General features: G+C 51.0%; 1 protein-coding gene across 2 annotated transcripts in view; it reads right to left on the bottom strand.

The window, feature by feature from the left end:
• The window catches only part of itgb7 (integrin, beta 7), a 115,203-nt gene that overhangs the window by 7,636 nt on the left and 84,909 nt on the right, over positions 1-22,658 (bottom strand). For both annotated transcript variants that reach the window (XM_059956194.1, XM_059956192.1), the window contains exon 14: positions 5,981-6,183. In XM_059956194.1, coding sequence (XP_059812177.1) covers positions 5,981-6,183 — 203 coding nt within the window. The remainder of the gene's footprint in view (positions 1-5,980; positions 6,184-22,658) is intronic.

Below are 22,658 nucleotides of genomic sequence, written 5' to 3'. Positions count from 1 at the left end.
TATGGCATTGGAGCTGCATCTGGCCAGAGAGTCATAAGCATAAAGCGAGTAGAGGAGGGGGCTAAGCACACAGCGTTGTGGTGCACCTGTGATGATCGAGATTGTGAAGGAGATCTTGCCAATCCGAACTGTCCTGGGTCAGCAAGTGAGGAAATCAAAGGTAATGGTGCTATTAAGGGGGTTGACCAGGTGTGCGTTTATTTGAGGCCTTAAAGGAGAAGATAAACGGTGACGAGGGAATGTCAAAGCATGAGCCTGAAGCAAGGGATGGTTGTAGTGTTCAATGAATGACTCATTTGGGTAATACTGTTCCGTGTGGTAGCTGGCTGACCCTAATTAAATGGAGTGGGGGGAATGAAAAAATGTGCAGTATGAGATTGAACAGGAATAGGACATTTAATTATAGTTCAACCATGGACATAATGATGGATTATGGAGACTAAGGATGGGTAATTGATGGCAGTAACATTATGAAATATGCACATGGTTGTGAAGAATACGATGTAAAAGATGTTGACATGTTTTAACTGATACTCGTTTTTGTATGCAAGGTACTGTATTTTTCTGCAAACAGTTCGTATACAAATTCAATTAATGTAACACTGTTGATACTAGAAAGCAAACTCTGCATTTGGAACTGTGAATTTGTTTCACACTGCTGGGAAACCAATGGGTGTTCTGCCTCAAACTTTTACATTGGTGTTTTTTTTTAGTATCAATATTACTATCCATCAGTAACAGAAAGAGAATTGAAAGTCACTGAATCAATAAAAAAAAACAAGCTGGATCTGGAGATCCGATTGCTGGAAATGTTCAGGGGTTTATATAGCATCTGTGAGAAAAGAAATGGTCTCAAACTCAAATGGGATCTTCAACCTTTCACATTTATTAGTGGGTTTGTGATGATGTCAGAAAACAGAACAAATCTTCCCAGGGACTCGATATCAAATGTGACATGAATAGAGGAGACAAGTTAAGTTGCATTCCGCTATGTGGCCTATTACAGTCATAAGCGGCACGGTAGTGTAGTGGCTAACACAACACTTTACAGTACTGGTGACCGTGTGGGTTTTCTTTGGGTGTTCTGGTTTCCTCCCAGTCCAAAAATGTGCCGGTTGGTGGGGTCATTGTAAATTAGGCTAGGGCTAAATCGGAAGGATTTGCTGGATGTTCTTTTCTGTTCTTATTTCTTCACAACCCCTCTTCAACCAGTATCCTCTTGCCAAAAGAAAGTTATTAAATATTTACTTTTAAACTATTTCAGTCTACTTTAATCTTCAATTTAAACTTCTACCTCCCTCTAGTATTTCCCTACCTTTCCTCTCTCGTGCCAGTGGAATTTCTAATTAAATGGACTTTTGGATACTCTATTTGAGTAATGTAGAGCTGAGAAATTTTCAATTAATATTTGGCTCATTTGTTTGCTTATTTGGGTTATAATTAGTCACAAACCATTTGTATTGCTTTATTTGTGATCACAGCCTATTTAAATTTATTTGATAATTGATTAGTAGGCCAGTTTTACAACTCGGATCTTCAGTCACTTGGCATTGGGACTGGATGTTTAACATGGTAGACATCTTGGATTGAGTCCTCAGCATTTTCAGTTGAGAGGATGAATAGCTCAGAAGTTGTTGTCCATGCAGGTACCAATGACCCGGGTAGGACGAATGTTGTTCTGTATGGGGATTTCAGGGAGTTGGGTGCTAAGTTAAAGGGGAGGACCTCCAGGGTTGTAATCTTGGAATTACTACCTGTGCTACATGCTAGAAATAGGAAGGTTATACAGTTTAATAACATGTGGCTAAACAGCTGGTGCAGGAGGAATTTTGGATCATTGGGCTCTCTTCCAGGGAAGTTGGGACCTGTACAAAATAGGTCTGTTTGTATCTGAACTGGAAGGGGACTAATATCCCAGTGTTTGTTAATACTGCACAGTGGGTTTAAACTAGAGTTGCAGGGGATGGGAACCAGAGTGCCAGAAAAATTAGTGGCAAGTTTGTGGAGACAGATGTTGGTAAGACCTCGGACAAGTCAGGAATCAAAGTGGGAGAGGCAAGTGAGCTCAGGGCATGGATCAATACCTGGAATTATGACATTGTAACCATTAATGAAACTTGGTAGCAGGAGGGGCAGGACTAGCAGCTGAATATTCTGGGATGCCATTGTTTTTAATATAACAGAGTGGAGGGGTGGAGTTACTAATCAGGGAGAATGTCACGGCAGTGCTCCATCAGGACAGACTGGAGAACTCATCTAATGAGGTGCTTTGGGTGGAACTGAGAAATTAGAAAGGTATGACCACGTTAATGGGGTTGTGTTACAGGTGACCCTACAGGAATTCAGAGGAACAAATTTGTTAAACGATCAAAGACTTGCAAAAAACACAAGGTTTTTACAGTAGATGATTTTAACTTTCCACATATTGACTGAGAATACCATAGTGTAAAAGGACTAGATGGAATAGAGATGGTTAAATGTGTTCAGGAAAGTTTCCCTAATCAGTACTCCTGAAGTCCCAACGAGAGTGTGTGCGATACTGGATCTACTATTAAGGAATGAGCTGGCAGGTGACTGAAGTTTGTGTAGGGGAACACTTTGCATCCAGAGACCACAGTGCCATTAGTTTCAGTGTAATTATGCAAAAAGATAGGTCTGGTCCGTGGGTTGAGATTCTAAATTGGAGAATGGCCAATTTTGATAGTATTGGAAATGATCTGGTAAGTGTGAATTGGGACAGGCTGTTTTCTGGCAAATGTGTCCTTGGTAAGTGGTAGGCATGAAAAGTGAAATTTTGAGAGTATAATGCTTATATGTACCTGTCTGAATAAAAGGTATTATAACAGGTATAGATAACCTTAGAGATAATAAGGCCCTGGTTAAGAGGAAAAAGGGGGTGTGTAACAGGTATAGGCAGGTAGGAACAAATGAGGTGCTTATGGAGTATAAGAAATACAAGGGAACACTTAAGAAAGAAATCAGGAGGGCTAAAAGAAGGCATGAAGTTGCTCCAGCAGACAAAGTGAAGGGGATTCCTAAATGTGTTAAGAGCAAAAGGATCGAAAGGATCAGAGTTGGTCCTCTGGAAGACCAGAATGGTAATTCATGTGTAGAGCCAAAACTGATGGGGGAGATCTCAAATCTTTTGCATCTGTATTTACTCAGGAGACAGACAGTGTCTATAGAAGTGAGGCAAAGCAGCATCAACTTCATGGACCATGTACAGATTACAGAGGGGGTGGTGTTTGCTATCCTGAGGCAAAACAGTGTGGATAAATCCCCAGGGCCTGACAAGGTGTTCCCTTGGATCCTATGAGAGACAAGTGCAGAAATTGTTGGAGCTCCAGCAGAGATACTTAAATTAACCTTGGTGACAGGAGAGGTACCAGGGGATTGGAGGACAGCCACTGTTGTTCCACTGTTTACAGAAGGCTGTAAGCATAAATCAAGAAATTATAGGCCAGTGGGTTTGACATCAGTTGTGGGAAAGTTATTAGAAAGCTTTCTAAGGGACCGAATATATAAGTAGTTGGATAGACATGGACTGATTAAGGATAGTTAGCTTGGCTTTGTGCATGGTAGATCATATCTGACCAACCTTTTTTGAGGAGGTCACCAAGAAAGTGGATGAAAGTAAGGTTGCAGATGATGCCTACATGGACTACATACAAGGCATTTGACAAGGTCTTGCACAGGGCGTTTGTCAAGAATGTTCAGTTGCCCAATATTCACAATGAGGTAGTAAATTGGATTAGGCATTGGCTTTGTGGGAGAAGCCAGAGAGTGGTAGTAGATGTTACCTCTCTGACTGGAGGCCTGTAACTACCGTAAATTCCGGACTATAAGCCACTACTTTTTTCCCCACGCTTTGAACACTGCGGCCTATACTACGGTGCGGCTAATGCATGTTTTTTTTCATGCCGCCAAAAACATTTTGCCTCGTAACAGTAGACCAATAAAATTGATGAGTAGTTCACAGAGGTCCAATGAAATTGTGCGATAAATCAAGCGCACTTTCACAATTAAATTATTGTAAATCAGTCACCCTCATCAACATGGAAAACACTCGACGAAAAGCATATGATGCAGCTTTTAAGTTAAAGGCAATCAATCTGGCAGTTGAAGAAGGAAATCGAGCTGCTGCACATAATCTTGGCATAAATAAATCGATGTTGAGACGGTGGAGACACCAGCGTGATGAACTGAGTCAATGCAAAAAGATGACAAAAGCTTTCAGAGGTAATCATAGCAGATGGCCCGAACTTGAAAACTTTCTTGAAGACTGGGTTAACACACAGAGAGCAGGCGGCCGCGGTGTTTCCACCGTGCAGATCAGACTGAAGGCTAAAGCAATCGCCACCAAAATGAAAATCGAAGATTTTAGAGGTGGGCCATCGTGGTGTTTTAGATTTATGAGACGAAAAGGCCTGTCCGTCAGGGTACGCACGACTCTGTGTCAGCAGCTCCCTCCCGACCACGAGGAAAAGCTTGCTAACTTCCACACATTCACTCAAACAAAGATAGTGGAGAATTCCATCAGGCCAGATGATATTATAAATATGGATGAAGTACCTTTGACGTTTGACCTGCCTCTCACTCGGACTGTTAATAAAAAAGGTGACTCGTCCATCACACTGAAAACAAGTGGCCATGAGAGAACGCATTTTACTTGTGTTCTGAGCTGCACAGCATCCGGACTAAAGCTTCCACTGATGGTGATTTTTTAAGCGGCTGACAATGAAAGTTCAGTACAAACTCAATTCCAGCTGTGATTCCTGGGGGCACCACGAAGTATTTGCAGCCACTGGACATCAGCGTGAACCGGGCATTTAAAGTGGCGCTGCGCGTTGAGTGGGAGGCTTGGGTGATGAGCGGCAAGAAATCCTTTACCAAAACAGGACGCATGCGAAGAGCATCTTTAACTCAAGTCTGCCAGTGGATCCTAAATGCGTGGAGCGGTGTCACAACTTCCACCATCACCAGCGGGTTTCGAAAGGCTGGACTGCTGCGTGATGAAGAGGACCGCGTGCGCTCAAGTGAGAGCAACAACGAAGAGACTGAAGTGAGTGATGAGATCCTGAGGTTTTATTCAATTCGGACACTGAAGGACTTTGATGGTTTTAGTGCGCAGGAGGAAGATGAAGAAGGCGATCAATAACTTTTCCTGGTAGGCTGTAGTATATATATTTTTTTTACCAGTCGTTAGGAGATATTGGAATGTTGTTCGTGCACTGTTCAGTAAAAAAGTATACGCAACGTAATTTGTGTGTTGCGATATGTATGTATATTTAAAAGTAGCTGTGTTACAGGCACTGTTCGAAAAAAAGCATTTACAATATATATTTGCTACCCTTTCTGATTCTGCATCCCTGATACACTGATATTCACGTACTGGCTGCAATTTTATCCTATCATCTGCTTGCCGTTTCTGACAGTCTGACTGCATGCTATCTTTGCTTTATTTTAAATCATCCTTCCTATCCTGAGTCCCTTCACTCTGGTTTCCACCCATCACTAAAATAGATTAAACCCTCCCAAACAGCTCTAACAAACTTACCCACGAGAATATTGGTTCAGGTGCAACCTGCCACTTTTGAGCGAGTCATACCTTCCCCAGAAGAGATCCCAATGATCCAAGAACCTGAAGTCTTGCCCCTGCACCAGCCACATATTAATCTGCCAAATCGTCGACTAAAACGAGGATAGGGTGACACTAACCAAGGGACTGCTTTAACGACACATACTGACAGCACAGTGGGGGAGGGAGGTGTGGAATGCTGAGGGAAAGGTGGTGGAGGCTGTGGGAGGGGCAATGGTGAAGGAGGGAAAGTGAGGAGAGAGTGCCATGGAAGGGGCAGTAAGGAGGGTGGAGGGAGTAGAGGGCTCACTGTGGGATGGACAGCGAGGGGGAGTTAGTTGAGGCGGGGGAGTTAGGAGGGAATAGCAGGAGAGAGGAGAGTGAGTTGGGAGATCCACTTGCCTATATCGCGGAAAAGCACAAGTTGGCCGGACTCAGTCTCCTGCACCACATACTCCAAAAGCCTGCCGTCTGACGATCGCTCCACGCACCTCAGGGACAATTTTGGAAGCTGCTTCACGACAGACACCGTCACATTTTGGCAGCTCATTGTACAATTGTCTGCCAAATATCCTGTCCCGAAGACTTGACATTCAACACAGTCCCTGCACAAGGTCAGACAGAGAGTGAATCTCCCTCCACCCAGTCCCATCACACACTCACAGGGTCAGACACAGAGTGAATCTCCCTCCACCCAGTCCCATCACACACTCACAGGGTAAGACAGAGAGTGAATCTCACTCCACACTATCCAACCATATACTCCCGGGTTCAGACAGAGAGTGAATCTCCCTCCACACCGTCCCATCACACATTCCCAGGGTCAGTCAGAGAGTGAATCGCCCTCCACACTATCCAACCATATACTCCTGGGGTCAGACAGAGAGTGAATCTCTCTCCACACCGTCCCATCGCACATCCCCAGAATCAGACAGAGAGTGAATCTCCCTCCACACTGTCCCATCACACACTCCCAGGGTCAGACACAGAGTGAATCTCCCTGCACACTATCCCATCACACACTCCTGGGGTCAGACACAGAGTGAATCTCCCTCCACACTGTCCTATCACACACTCCCAGGGTCAGACACAGAGTGAATCTCCCTCCACACTGTCCCATCACACATTCCCAGGGTCAGTCAGAGAGTGAATCGCCCTCCACACTATCCAACCATATACTCCCGGGGTCAGACAGAGAGTGAATCTCCCTCCACACCGTCCCATCACACATTCCCAGGGTCAGTCAGAGAGTGAATCGCCCTCCACACTATCCAACCATATACTCCCGGGGTCAGACAGAGAGTGAATCTCTCTCCACACCGTCCCATCGCACATTCCCAGAATCAGACAGAGAGTGAATCTCCCTCCACACTGTCCCATCACACACTCCCAGGGTCAGACACAGAGTGAATCTCCCTGCACACTATCCCATCACACACTCCTGGGGTCAGACACAGAGTGAATCTCCCTCTACACTGTCCTATCACACACTCCCAGGGTCAGACACAGAGTGAATCTCCCTCCACACTGTCCCATCACACATTCCCAGGGTCAGTCAGAGAGTGAATCGCCCTCCACACTATCCAACCATATACTCCCGGGGTCAGACAGAGAGTGAATCTCCCTCCACACCGTCCTATCACACATTCCCAGGGTCAGTCAGAGAGTGAATCGCCCTCCACACTATCCAACCATATACTCCCGGGGTCAGACAGAGAGTGAATCTCCCTCCACACCGTCCTATCACACACTCCCAGAGTCAGACAGAGAGTGAATCTCCTTGCACAGTATCCCATCTCACACCCCCTGGGTGAGACACAGAGGGAATCTCCGTCCACACTATCCCATGACACATTCCCGGGGTCAGTCAGAGAGTGAATCTCTCTCCACACTATCCCATCACACATTCCCAGAATCAGACAGAGAGTGAATCTCCCTCCACACTGTCCCATCTCACACTCCCAGGGTCAGACACAGAGTGAATCTCCCTCCACCCAGTCCCATCACAGTCTCCCGGGGTCAGGCAGAGAGTGAATCTCCATCCACACTGTCCCATCACACACTTCCAGGGTCAGACATAGAGTGAATCTCCCTCCTCCCCATCCCATCACACACTCCCAGGGTCAGACATAGAGTGAATCTCCCTCCGCACCGTCCCATAACACATTCCCAGAATCAGACAGAGAGTGATCCTCCCTCCACACTGTCCCATCACACACGCCCAGGGTCAGACACAGAGTGAATCTCCTTCCACACTATCCCATCACACACACCCGGGGTAAGTCAGAGAGTGAATCTCCCTCCACACCATCCCATCACACATTCCCAGAATCAGACAGAGAGTGAATCTCCCTCCAAACCGTCCCATCACACATTCCCAGAATCAGACAGAGAGTGAATCTCGCTCCACACTATCCCATCACAGACTCCCGGGGTCACAGACAGAGTGAATCTGCCTCCACACCTTCTGATCACACACTCCCAGGGTCAGACACAGAGTGAATCTCCCACCGCACTGTCCCATCACACACTCCCGGGTTCAGACACAGAGTGAATCTCCTACCACACTGTCCCATCACACACTCCCAGGGTCAAACACAGAGTGAATCTCCCTCCACACTGTCCCATCACACACTCCCAGGGTCAGACACAGAGTGAATCTCCCTCCACACCGTCCCATCACACATTCCCGGGGTCAGACACAGAGTGAATCTCCCTCCACACTGTCCCATCACACACTCCCAGGGTCAGACTGAGAGTGAATCTCCCTCCTGCCCATTCCATCACACACTCCCAGAGTCAGTCAGAGAGTGAATCTCACTGTACACTTTCCCATCACAGACTCCCGGGGTCAGAGACAGAGTGAATCTCCCTCCACACCTTCTCATCACACACTCCCAGGGTCAGACATAGAGTGAATCTTCCTCCACACGATCCCATCACACTCTCCCGGGGTCAGACTGAGAGTGATTCTCCCTCCTGCCCATCCTATCACACACTTTCAGGGTCAGACACAGAGTGAATCTTCCTGCACACTGTCCCATCACACACTCCCAGCGTCAGACACAGAGTGAAGCTCCCTCCACACCTTCCCATCACACACTCCCAGGGTCAATCACAGAGTGAGTCTCCCTCCACACTGTCCCATCACACACTCCCAGGGTCAGACACAGAGTGAATCTCCCACCACACTGTCCCATCACACACTCCCAGGGTCAGACATAGAGTGAATCTTCCTCCACACGATCCCATCACACTCTCCCGGGGTCAGACTGAGAGTGATTCTCCCTCCTGCCCATCCTATCACACACTTTCAGGGTCAGACACAGAGTGAATCTCCCTGCACACTGTCCCATCACACATTCCCAGAATCAGACACAGAGTGAATCTCCCACCACACTGTCCCATCACACACTCCCAGCGTCAGACACAGAGTGAAGCTCCCTCCACACCTTCCCATCACACACTCCCAGGGTCAATCACAGAGTGAGTCTCCCTCCACACTGTCCCATCACACACTCCCAGGGTCAGACACAGAGTGAATCTCCCACCACACTGTCCCATCACACACTCCCAGGATCAGACACAGAGTGAATCTCCCTCCACACCGTCCCATCACACACTCCCAGGGTCAGACACAGAGTGAATCTCACTCCGCACCGTCCCATAACACATTCCCAGAATCAGACAGAGAGTGAACCTCCCTCCACACTGTCCCATCACACACTCCCAGGGTCAGACACAGAGTGAATCTCCCTCCACACTTTCCCATCACACACCCCCTGGGTGAGACACAGAGGGAATCTCCCTCCACACTATCCCATCACACACTCCCGCGGTCAGACAGAGAGTGAATCTCCCTCCACCCTGTCCCATCACACACTTGCAGGGTGAGAGACAGATTAAATCTCCCTCCACACCGTCGCATCACACACTCCCAGAGTCAGACAGAGAGTGAATCTCCCACCACACTATCCCATCTCACACCCCCTGGGTGAGACACAGAGGGAATCTCCGTCCACACTATCCCATGACACATTCCCGGGGTCATTCAGAGAGTGAATCTCTCTCCACACTATCCCATCACACACTCACTGGGTCAGACAGACAGTGAATCTCCCTCCACACTGTCCCATCACACACACCCGTGGTCAGACAGAGAGTGAATCTCCCTTCACACCGTCCCATCACACACTCCCAGGGTCAGACACAGAGTGAATCACCTTTCACACTATCCCATCACACATTTCCAGAATCAGACAGAGAGTGAATCTCCCTCCACACGATCACATCACACACTCCCGGGGTCAGACTGAGAGTGAATCTCCCTCCTGCCCATTCCATCACACACTCCCAGAGTCAGTCAGAGAGAGAATCTCACTGTACACTTTCCCATCACAGACTCCTGGCGTCAGAGACAGAGTGAATCTCCCTCCACACCTTCTCATCACACACTCCCAGGGTCAGACACAGAGTGAATCTCCCTCCACACAATCCCATCACACACTCCCGGGGTCAGACTGAGAGTGATTCTCCCTCCTGCCCATCACATCACACTCCCAGAGTCAGTTAGAGAGTGAATCTCCCTGCACACTGTCCCATCACACATTCCCAGAATCAGACAGAAAGTGAATCTCCCTCCACACTGTCCCATCACACACTCCCAGGGTCAGACACAGAGTGATTCTCCCTCCACACTATTCCATCATACACTCACGGGGTCAGACAGAGAGTGAATCTCGCTCCACACTATCCCATCACAGACTCCCGGGGTCACAGACAGAGTGAATCTGCCTCCACCCCTTCTGATCACACACTCCCAGGGTCAGACACAGAGTGAATCTCCCACCGCACTGTCCCATCACACACTCCCGGGGTCAGACACAGAGTGAATCTCCTACCACACTGTCCCATCACACACTCTCAGGGTCAAACACAGAGTGAATCTCCCTCCACACTGTCCCATCGCACACTCCCAGGGTCAGACACAGAGTGAATCTCCCTCCACACCGTCCCATCACACACTCCCAGGGTCAGACACAGAGTGAATCTCCCTCCGCACCGTCTCATAACACATTCCCAGAATCAGACAGAGAGTGAATCTCTCTCCACACTATCCCATCACACACTCACTGGGTCAGACAGACAGTGAATCTCCCTCCACACTGTCCCATCACACACACCCGGGGTCAGACAGAGAGTGAATCTCCCTCCACACCGTCCCATCACACATTCCCAGAATCTGACAGAGAGTGGATCTCCCTCCACACTATCCCATCACAGACTCCCGGGGTCAGAGACAGAGTGAATCTCCCTCCACACCTTCTGATCACACACTCCCAGGGTCAGACTTTGAGTGAATCTCCCTCCACACCGTCCCATCGCACATTCCCAGAATCAGACAGAGAGTGAATCTCCCTCCACACTGTCCCATCACACACTCCCAGGGTCAGTCAGAGAGTGAATCTCACTGTACACTTTCCCATCACAGACTCCCGGCGTCAGAGACAGAGTGAATCTCCCTCCACACCTTCTCATCACACACTCCCAGGGTCAGACACAGAGTGAATCTCCCTCCACACAATCCCATCACACACTCCCGGGGTGAGACTGAGAGTGATTCTCCCTCCTGCCCATCACATCACACTCCCAGAGTCAGTTAGAGAGTGAATCTCCCTGCACACTGTCCCATCACACATTCCCAGAATCAGACAGAGAGTGAATCTCCCTCCACACTGTCCCATCACACACTCCCAGGGTCAGACACAGAGTGATTCTCCCTCCACACTATTCCATCATACACTCACGGGGTCAGACAGAGAGTGAATCTCCCTCCACACTGTCCCATCACACACTCCTAGGGTCAGAATTTGAGTGAATCTCCCTCCACACCGTCCCATCACACACTCCCACGGTAGACACGGAGTGAATCTCCCACCAAACAATCCCATCACATACTACCAGGGTCAGACATACAGTTAATCTCCCTCCACACTGTCCCATCACACACTCCCAGGGTCAGACACAGAGTGAATCTCCTTCCACACTATCCCATCACACACACCCGGGGTCAGACAGAGACTGAATCTCCCTCCACACCGTCCCATCACACATTCCCAGAATCTGACAGAGAGTGAATCTCCCTCCACACTATCCCATCACAGACTCCCGGGGTCAGAGACAGAGTGAATCTCCCTCCACACCTTCTGATCACACACTCCCAGGGTCAGACTTTGAGTGAATCTCCCTCCACACCGTCCCATCGCACATTCCCAGAATCAGACAGAGAGTGAATCTCCCTCCACACTGTCCCATCACACACTCCCAGGGTCCGACTCAGAGTGAATCTCCCTCCACACTATCCCATCACACACCTCAGGGGTCAGACACAGAGTGAATCTCCCTCCGCACCGTCCCATCACACACTCCCAGGGTCAGAGACAGAGTGAATCTCCCTCCACACTGTCCCATCACTCACTCCCAGGGTCAGACACAGAATGAATCTCCCTCCACACTATCCCATCACACACTCCCAGGGTCAGAGACAGAGTGAATCTCCCTCCACACCTTCTGATCACACACTCCCAGGGTCAGACACAGAGTGAATCTCCCTCCACACTATCCCATCACACTCTTCAGGGGTCAGACACAGAGTGAATCTCCCTCCACACTATCCCATCACAGACTCCCGGGGTCAGAGAGCGAGTGAATCTCCCTCCACACCGTCCCATCACACATTCCCAGAATCAGACAGAGAGTGAATCTCCCTCCACACTGTCCCATCACACACTCCCAGGGTCAGACACAGAGTGAATCTCACTCCATACTATCCCATCACACACCCCCTGGGTGAGACACAGAGGAAATCTCCCTCCACACTATCCCATCACACACTTCCAGGGTCAGATAGAGAGTGAATCTCCCTCCACACCGTCCCATCGCACACTCCCAGGGTAGACACAGAGTGAATCTCCCTCCACACTATCCCATCACACACTCCCAGGGTCAGACATACAGTTAATCTCCCTCCACACTGTTCCATCACACACTCCCAGGGTCAGACACAGAGTGAATCTTCTTCCACACCGTCACATCACACATTCCCAGAATCAGACAGAGAGTGAATCTCCCTCCACACTGTCCCATCACACACTCTCAGGGTCAGACACAGTGTGAACCTCCCTCCACACTGTCCCATCACACACTCCCAGGGTCAGACAGAGAGTCAATCTCCCTCCACACTGTCCCATCACACACTCCCAGGGTCAGAAAGAGAGTGAATCTCCCTCCACACTATCTCATCACAGGCTCCCGGGGTCAGACAGAGAGTGAATCTCCCTCCACACCATCCCATCACACATTCCCAGAATCAGACAGAGAGTGAATCTCCGTCCTCCCCGTCCTATCACATACTCCCGGGGTAAGACAGAGAGTGAATCTCCCTCCACACTGTCCCATCACACACTCCCAGGGTCAGTCAGAGAGTGAATCACCCTCCACACTATCCAATCATACACTCCCGGGGTCAGATAGAGAGTGAATCTCCCTCCACACTGTCCCATCACACACTCCCAGGGTCAGACTTTGAGTGAATCTCTCTCCACACCGTCCCATCGCACATTCCCAGAATCAGACAGAGAGTGAATCTCCCACCACACTGTCCCATCACACACTCCCAGGGTCAGACACAGAGTGAATCTCCTTCCACACTATCCCATCACACACACACGGGGTCAGACAGAGAGTGAATCTCCCTCCACACCGTCCAATCACACATTTCCAGAATCAGACAGAGAGTGAATCTCCGTCCACACTGTCCCATCACACACTCCCGGGGTCAGACTGAGAGTGAATCTCCCTCCTGCCCATTCCATCACACACTCCCAGAGTCAGTCAGAGAGTGAATCTCACTGTACACTTTCCCATCACAGACTCCCGGGGTCAGAGACAGAGTGAATCTCCCTCCACACTGTCCCATCACACACTCCCAGCGTCAGACACAGAGTGAAGCTCCCTCCACACCTTCCCATCACACACTCCCAGGGTCAAACACAGAGTGAATCTCCCTCCACACTGTCCCATCACACACTCCCAGGGTCAGACACAGAGTGAATCTCCCACCACACTGTCCCATCACACACTCCCAGGATCAGACACAGAGTGAATCTCCCTCCACACCGTCCCATCACACACTCCCAGGGTCAGACACAGAGTGAATCTCCCTCCGCACCGTCCCATAACACATTCCCAGAATCAGACAGAGAGTGAACCTCCCTCCACACTGTCCCATCACACACTCGCAGGGTCAGACACAGAGTGAAACTCCCTCCACCCTGTCCCATCACACACCCCCTGGGTGAGACACAGAGGGAATCTCCCTCCACACTATCCCATCACACACTCCCGCGGTCAGACAGAGAGTGAATCTCCCTCCACCCTGTCCCATCACACACTTCCAGGGTCAGAGACAGAGTGAATCTCCCTCCACACCGTCGTATCACACACTCCCAGAGTCAGACAGAGATTGAATCTCCCTCCACACTATCCCATCTCACACCCCCTGGGTGAGACACAGAGGTAATCTCCGTCCACACTATCCCATGACACATTCCCGGGGTCAGTCAGAGAGTGAATCTCTCTCCACACTATCCCATCACACACTCACTGGGTCAGACAGACAGTGAATCTCCCTCCACACTGTCCCATCACACACACCCGGGGTCAGACAGAGAGTGAATCTCCCTCCACACCATCCCATCACACACTCCCAGGGTCAGACACAGAGTGAATCTCCTTTCACACTATCACATCTCACACTCCCGGGGTCAGACTGAGAGTGAATCTCCCTCCTGCCCATTCCATCACACACTCCCAGAGTCAGTCAGAGAGTGAATCTCACTGTACACTTTCCCATCACAGACTCCCGGCGTCAGAGACAGAGTGAATCTCCCTCCACACCTTCTCATCACACAGTCCCAGGGTCAGACACAGAGTGAATCTCCCTCCACACGAACCCATCACACACTCCCGGGGTCAGACTGAGAGTGATTCTCCCTCCTGCCCATCCCATCACACTCCCAGAGTCAGTTAGAGAGTGAATCTCCCTGCACACTGTCCCATCACACATTCCCAGAATCATACAGAGAGTGAATCTCCCTCCACACTGTCCCATCACACACTCCCAGGGTCAGACACAGAGTGATTCTCCCTCCACACCATCCCATCACACATTCCCAGAATCAGACAGAGAGTGAATCTCCGTCCTCCCCGTCCTATCACATACTCCCGGGGTAAGACAGAGAGTGAATCTCCCTCCACACCGTCCCATCACACATTTGCAGAATCAGACAGAGAGTGAATCTCCGTCCACACTGTCCCATCACACACTTCCAGGGTCAGAGACAGAGTGAATCTCCCTCCACACCGTCGCATCACACACTCCCAGAGTCAGACAGTGAGTGAATCTCCCTCCACACTATCCCATCTCACACCCCCTGGGTGAGACACAGAGGGAATCTCCGTCCTCATTATCGCATGACACATTCCCGGGGTCAGTCAGAGAGTGAATCTCTCTCCACACTGTCCCATCACACACACCCGGGGTCAGACAGAGAGTGAATCTCCCTCCACACCGTCCCATCACACACTCCCAGGGTCAGACACAGAGTGAATCTCCCTCCGCACCGTCCCATAACACATTCCCAGAATCAGACAGAGAGTGAACCTCCCTCCACACTGTCCCATCACACACTCGCAGGGTCAGACACAGAGTGAATCTCCCTCCACCCTGTCCCATCACACACCCCCTGGGTGAGACACAGAGGGAATCGCCCTCCACACTATCCCATCACACACTCCCGCGGTCAGACAGAGAGTGAATCTCCCTCCACACCGTCCCATCACACACTCCCAGGGTCAGACACAGAGTGAATCTCCCTCCGCACCGTCCCATAACACATTCCCAGAATCAGACAGAGAGTGAACCTCCCTCCACACTGTCCCATCACACACTCGCAGGGTCAGACACAGAGTGAATCTCCCTCCACCCTGTCCCATCACACACCCTCTGGGTGAGACACAGAGGGAATCTCAGTCCACACTATCCCATCACACACTCCCGCGGTCAGACAGAGAGTGAATCTCCCTCCACCCTGTCCCATCACACACTTCCAGGGTCAGAGACAGAGTGAATCTCCCTCCACACCGTCGTATCACACACTCCCAGAGTCAGACAGAGAGTGAATCTCCCTCCACACTATCCCATCTCACACCCCCTGGGTGAGACACAGAGGTAATCTCCGTCCACACTATCCCATGACACATTCCCGGGGTCAGTCAGAGAGTGAATCTCTCTCCTCACTATCCCATCACAGACTCACTGGGTCAGACAGACAGTGAATCTCCCTCCACACTGTCCCATCACACACACCCGGGGTCAGACAGAGAGTGAATCTCCCTCCACACCATCCCATCACACACTCCCAGGGTCAGACACAGAGTGAATCTCCTTTCACACTATCCCATCACACATTTCCAGAATCAGACAGAGAGTGAATCTCCCTCCACACGATCACATCTCACACTCCCGGGGTCAGACTGAGAGTGAATCTCCCTCCTGCCCATTCCATCACACACTCCCAGAGTCAGTCAGAGAGTGAATCTCACTGTACACTTTCCCATCACAGACTCCCGGCGTCAGAGACAGAGTGAATCTCCCTCCACACCTTCTCATCACACACTCCCAGGGTCAGACACAGAGTGAATCTCCCTCCACACGATCCCATCACACACTCCCGGGGTCAGATTGAGAGTGATCCTCCCTCCTGCCCATCCCATCACACTCCGAGAGTCAGTTAGAGAGTGAATCTCCCTGCACACTGTCCCATCACACATTCCCAGAATCATACAGAGAGTGAATCTCCCTCCACACTGTCCCATCACACACTCCCAGGGTCAGACACAGAGTGATTCTCCCTCCACACTATTCCATCATACACTCACGGGGTCAGACAGAGTGTGAATCTCCCTCCACACTGTCCCATCACACACTCCTAGGGTCAGAATTTGAGTGAATCTCCCTCCACACCGTCCCATCACACACTCCCAGGGTAGACACGGAGTGAATCTCCCACCAAACAATCCCATCACATACTACCAGGGTCAGACATACAGTTAATCTCCCTCCACACTGTCCCATCACACACTCCCAGGGTCAGACACAGAGTGAATCTCCCTCCGCACCGTCCCATAACACATTCCCAGAATCAGACAGAGAGTGAACCTCCCTCCACACTGTCCCATCACACACTCGCAGGGTCAGACACAGAGTGAATCTCCCTCCACCCTGTCCCATCACACACCCCCTGGGTGAGACACAGAGGGAATCGCCCTCCACACTATCCCATCACACACTCCCGCGGTCAGACAGAGAGTGAATCTCCCTCCACACCGTCCCATCACACACTCCCAGGGTCAGACACAGAGTGAATCTCCCTCCGCACCGTCCCATAACACATTCCCAGAATCAGACAGAGAGTGAACCTCCCTCCACACTGTCCCATCACACACTCGCAGGGTCAGACACAGAGTGAATCTCCCTCCACCCTGTCCCATCACACACCCTCTGGGTGAGACACAGAGGGAATCTCAGTCCACACTATCCCATCACACACTCCCGCGGTCAGACAGAGAGTGAATCTCCCTCCACCCTGTCCCATCACACACTTCCAGGGTCAGAGACAGAGTGAATCTCCCTCCACACCGTCGTATCACACACTCCCAGAGTCAGACAGAGAGTGAATCTCCCTCCACACTATCCCATCTCACACCCCCTGGGTGAGACACAGAGGTAATCTCCGTCCACACTATCCCATGACACATTCCCGGGGTCAGTCAGAGAGTGAATCTCTCTCCTCACTATCCCATCACAGACTCACTGGGTCAGACAGACAGTGAATCTCCCTCCACACTGTCCCATCACACACACCCGGGGTCAGACAGAGAGTGAATCTCCCTCCACACCATCCCATCACACACTCCCAGGGTCAGACACAGAGTGAATCTCCTTTCACACTATCCCATCACACATTTCCAGAATCAGACAGAGAGTGAATCTCCCTCCACACGATCACATCTCACACTCCCGGGGTCAGACTGAGAGTGAATCTCCCTCCTGCCCATTCCATCACACACTCCCAGAGTCAGTCAGAGAGTGAATCTCACTGTACACTTTCCCATCACAGACTCCCGGCGTCAGAGACAGAGTGAATCTCCCTCCACACCTTCTCATCACACACTCCCAGGGTCAGACACAGAGTGAATCTCCCTCCACACGATCCCATCACACACTCCCGGGGTCAGATTGAGAGTGATCCTCCCTCCTGCCCATCCCATCACACTCCCAGAGTCAGTTAGAGAGTGAATCTCCCTGCACACTGTCCCATCACACATTCCCAGAATCATACAGAGAGTGAATCTCCCTCCACACTGTCCCATCACACACTCCCAGGGTCAGACACAGAGTGATTCTCCCTCCACACTATTCCATCATACACTCACGGGGTCAGACAGAGTGTGAATCTCCCTCCACACTGTCCCATCACACACTCCTAGGGTCAGAATTTGAGTGAATCTCCCTCCACACCGTCCCATCACACACTCCCAGGGTAGACACGGAGTGAATCTCCCACCAAACAATCCCATCACATACTACCAGGGTCAGACATACAGTTAATCTCCCTCCACACTGTCCCATCACACACTCCCAGGGTCAGACACAGAGTGAATCTCCTTCCACACTATCCCATCACACACACCCGGGGTCAGACAGAGAGTGAATCTCCCTCCACACAATCCCATCACACACTCCCGGGGTCAGACTGAGAGTGATTCTCCCTCCTGCCCATCACATCACACTCCCAGAGTCAGTTAGAGAGTGAATCTCCCTGCACACTGTCCCATCACACATTCCCAGAATCAGACAGAAAGTGAATCTCCCTCCACACTGTCCCATCACACACTCCCAGGGTCAGACACAGAGTGATTCTCCCTCCACACTATTCCATCATACACTCACGGGGTCAGACAGAGAGTGAATCTCGCTCCACACTATCCCATCACAGACTCCCGGGGTCACAGACAGAGTGAATCTGCCTCCACCCCTTCTGATCACACACTCCCAGGGTCAGACACAGAGTGAATCTCCCACCGCACTGTCCCATCACACACTCCCGGGGTCAGACACAGAGTGAATCTCCTACCACACTGTCCCATCACACACTCCCAGGGTCAAACACAGAGTGAATCTCCCTCCACACTGTCCCATCGCACACTCCCAGGGTCAGACACAGAGTGAATCTCCCTCCACACCGTCCCATCACACACTCCCAGGGTCAGACACAGAGTGAATCTCCCTCCGCACCGTCTCATAACACATTCCCAGAATCAGACAGAGAGTGAATCTCTCTCCACACTATCCCATCACACACTCACTGGGTCAGACAGACAGTGAATCTCCCTCCACACTGTCCCATCACACACACCCGGGGTCAGACAGAGAGTGAATCTCCCTCCACACCGTCCCATCACACATTCCCAGAATCTGACAGAGAGTGGATCTCCCTCCACACTATCCCATCACAGACTCCCGGGGTCAGAGACAGAGTGAATCTCCCTCCACACCTTCTGATCACACACTCCCAGGGTCAGACTTTGAGTGAATCTCCCTCCACACCGTCCCATCGCACATTCCCAGAATCAGACAGAGAGTGAATCTCCCTCCACACTGTCCCATCACACACTCCCAGGGTCAGTCAGAGAGTGAATCTCACTGTACACTTTCCCATCACAGACTCCCGGCGTCAGAGACAGAGTGAATCTCCCTCCACACCTTCTCATCACACACTCCCAGGGTCAGACACAGAGTGAATCTCCCTCCACACAATCCCATCACACACTCCCGGGGTGAGACTGAGAGTGATTCTCCCTCCTGCCCATCACATCACACTCCCAGAGTCAGTTAGAGAGTGAATCTCCCTCCACACTGTCCCATCACACACTCCCAGGGTCAGACACAGAGTGATTCTCCCTCCACACTATTCCATCATACACTCACGGGGTCAGACAGAGAGTGAATCTCCCTCCACACTGTCCCATCACACACTCCTAGGGTCAGAATTTGAGTGAATCTCCCTCCACACCGTCCCATCACACACTCCCACGGTAGACACGGAGTGAATCTCCCACCAAACAATCCCATCACATACTACCAGGGTCAGACATACAGTTAATCTCCCTCCACACTGTCCCATCACACACTCCCAGGGTCAGACACAGAGTGAATCTCCTTCCACACTATCCCATCACACACACCCGGGGTCAGACGGAGAGTGAATCTCCCTCCACACCGTCCCATCACACATTCCCAGAATCTGACAGAGAGTGAATCTCCCTCCACACTATCCCATCACAGACTCCCGGGGTCAGAGACAGAGTGAATCTCCCTCCACACCTTCTGATCACACACTCCCAGGGTCAGACTTTGAGTGAATCTCCCTCCACACCGTCCCATCGCACATTCCCAGAATCAGACAGAGAGTGAATCTCCCTCCACACTGTCCCATCACACACTCCCAGGGTCCGACTCAGAGTGAATCTCCCTCCACACTATCCCATCACACACCTCAGGGGTCAGACACAGAGTGAATCTCCCTCCGCACCGTCCCATCACACACTCCCAGGGTCAGAGACAGAGTGAATCTCCCTCCACACTGTCCCATCACTCACTCCCAGTGTCAGACACAGAATGAATCTCCCTCCACACTATCCCATCACACACTCCCAGGGTCAGAGACAGAGTGAATCTCCCTCCACACCTTCTGATCACACACTCCCAGGGTCAGACACAGAGTGAATCTCCCTCCACACTATCCCATCACACTCTTCAGGGGTCAGACACAGAGTGAATCTCCCTCCACACTATCCCATCACAGACTCCCGGGGTCAGAGAGCGAGTGAATCTCCCTCCACACCGTCCCATCACACATTCCCAGAATCAGACAGAGAGTGAATCTCCCTCCACACTGTCCCATCACACACTCCCAGGGTCAGACACAGAGTGAATCTCACTCCATACTATCCCATCACACACCCCCTGGGTGAGACACAGAGGAAATCTCCCTCCACACTATCCCATCACACACTTCCAGGGTCAGATAGAGAGTGAATCTCCCTCCACACCGTCCCATCGCACACTCCCAGGGTAGACACAGAGTGAATCTCCCTCCACACTATCCCATCACACACTCCCAGGGTCAGACATACAGTTAATCTCCCTCCACACTGTTCCATCACACACTCCCAGGGTCAGACACAGAGTGAATCTTCTTCCACACCGTCCCATCACACATTCCCAGAATCAGACAGAGAGTGAATCTCCCTCCACACTGTCCCATCACACACTCTCAGGGTCAGACACAGTGTGAACCTCCCTCCACACTGTCCCATCACACACTCCCAGGGTCAGACAGAGAGTCAATCTCCCTCCACACTGTCCCATCACACACTCCCAGGGTCAGAAAGAGAGTTAATCTCCCTCCACACTATCTCATCACAGGCTCCCGGGGTCAGACAGAGAGTGAATCTCCCTCCACACCATCCCATCACACATTCCCAGAATCAGACAGAGAGTGAATCTCCGTCCTCCCCGTCCTATCACATACTCCCGGGGTAAGACAGAGAGTGAATCTCCCTCCACACTGTCCCATCACACACTCCCAGGGTCAGTCAGAGAGTGAATCACCCTCCACACTATCCAATCATACACTCCCGGGGTCAGATAGAGAGTGAATCTCCCTCCACACTGTCCCATCACACACTCCCAGGGTCAGACTTTGAGTGAATCTCTCTCCACACCGTCCCATCGCACATTCCCAGAATCAGACAGAGAGTGAATCTCCCACCACACTGTCCCATCACACACTCCCAGGGTCAGACACAGAGTGAATCTCCTTCCACACTATCCCATCACACACACCGGGGTCAGACAGAGAGTGAATCTCCCTCCACACCGTCCCATCACACATTTCCAGAATCAGACAGAGAGTGAATCTCCGTCCACACTGTCCCATCACACACTTCCAGGGTCAGAGACAGAGTGAATCTCCCTCCACACCGTCGCATCACACACTCTCAGAGTCAGACAGTGAGTGAATCTCCCTCCACACTATCCCATCTCACACCCCCTGGGTGAGACACAGAGGGAATCTCCGTCCACATTATCCCATGACACATTCCCGGGGTCAGTCAGAGAGTGAATCTCTCTCCACACTGTCCCATCACACACACCCGGGGTCAGACAGAGAGTGAGTCTCCCTCCACACCGTCCCATCACACACTCCCAGGGTCAGACACAGAGTGAATCTCCTTTCACACTATCCCATCACACATTTCCAGAATCAGACAGAGAGTGAATCTCCCTCCACACGATCACATCACACACTCCCGGGGTCAGACTGAGAGTGAATCTCCCTCCTGCCCATTCCATCACACACTCCCAGAGTCAGTCAGAGAGTGAATCTCACTGTACACTTTCCCATCACAGACTCCCGGGGTCAGAGACAGAGTGAATCTCCCTCCACACTGTCCCATCACACACTCCCAGCGTCAGACACAGAGTGAAGCTCCCTCCACACCTTCCCATCACACACTCCCAGGGTCAAACACAGAGTGAATCTCCCTCCACACTGTCCCATCACACACTCCCAGGGTCAGACACAGAGTGAATCTCCCACCACACTGTCCCATCACACACTCCCAGGATCAGACACAGAGTGAATCTCCCTCCACACCGTCCCATCACACACTCCCAGGGTCAGACACAGAGTGAATCTCCCTCCGCACCGTCCCATAACACATTCCCAGAATCAGACAGAGAGTGAACCTCCCTCCACACTGTCCCATCACACACTCGCAGGGTCAGACACAGAGTGAATCTCCCTCCACCCTGTCCCATCACACACCCCCTGGGTGAGACACAGAGGGAATCTCCCTCCACACTATCCCATCACACACTCCCGCGGTC

This window comes from Hypanus sabinus, chromosome X1 (genome assembly GCF_030144855.1).
Source record: "Hypanus sabinus isolate sHypSab1 chromosome X1, sHypSab1.hap1, whole genome shotgun sequence".
In the NCBI taxonomy this organism is placed as follows: Eukaryota; Metazoa; Chordata; class Chondrichthyes; order Myliobatiformes; family Dasyatidae; genus Hypanus; species Hypanus sabinus.
This window is presented reverse-complemented; position numbering and strand designations above follow the sequence as displayed.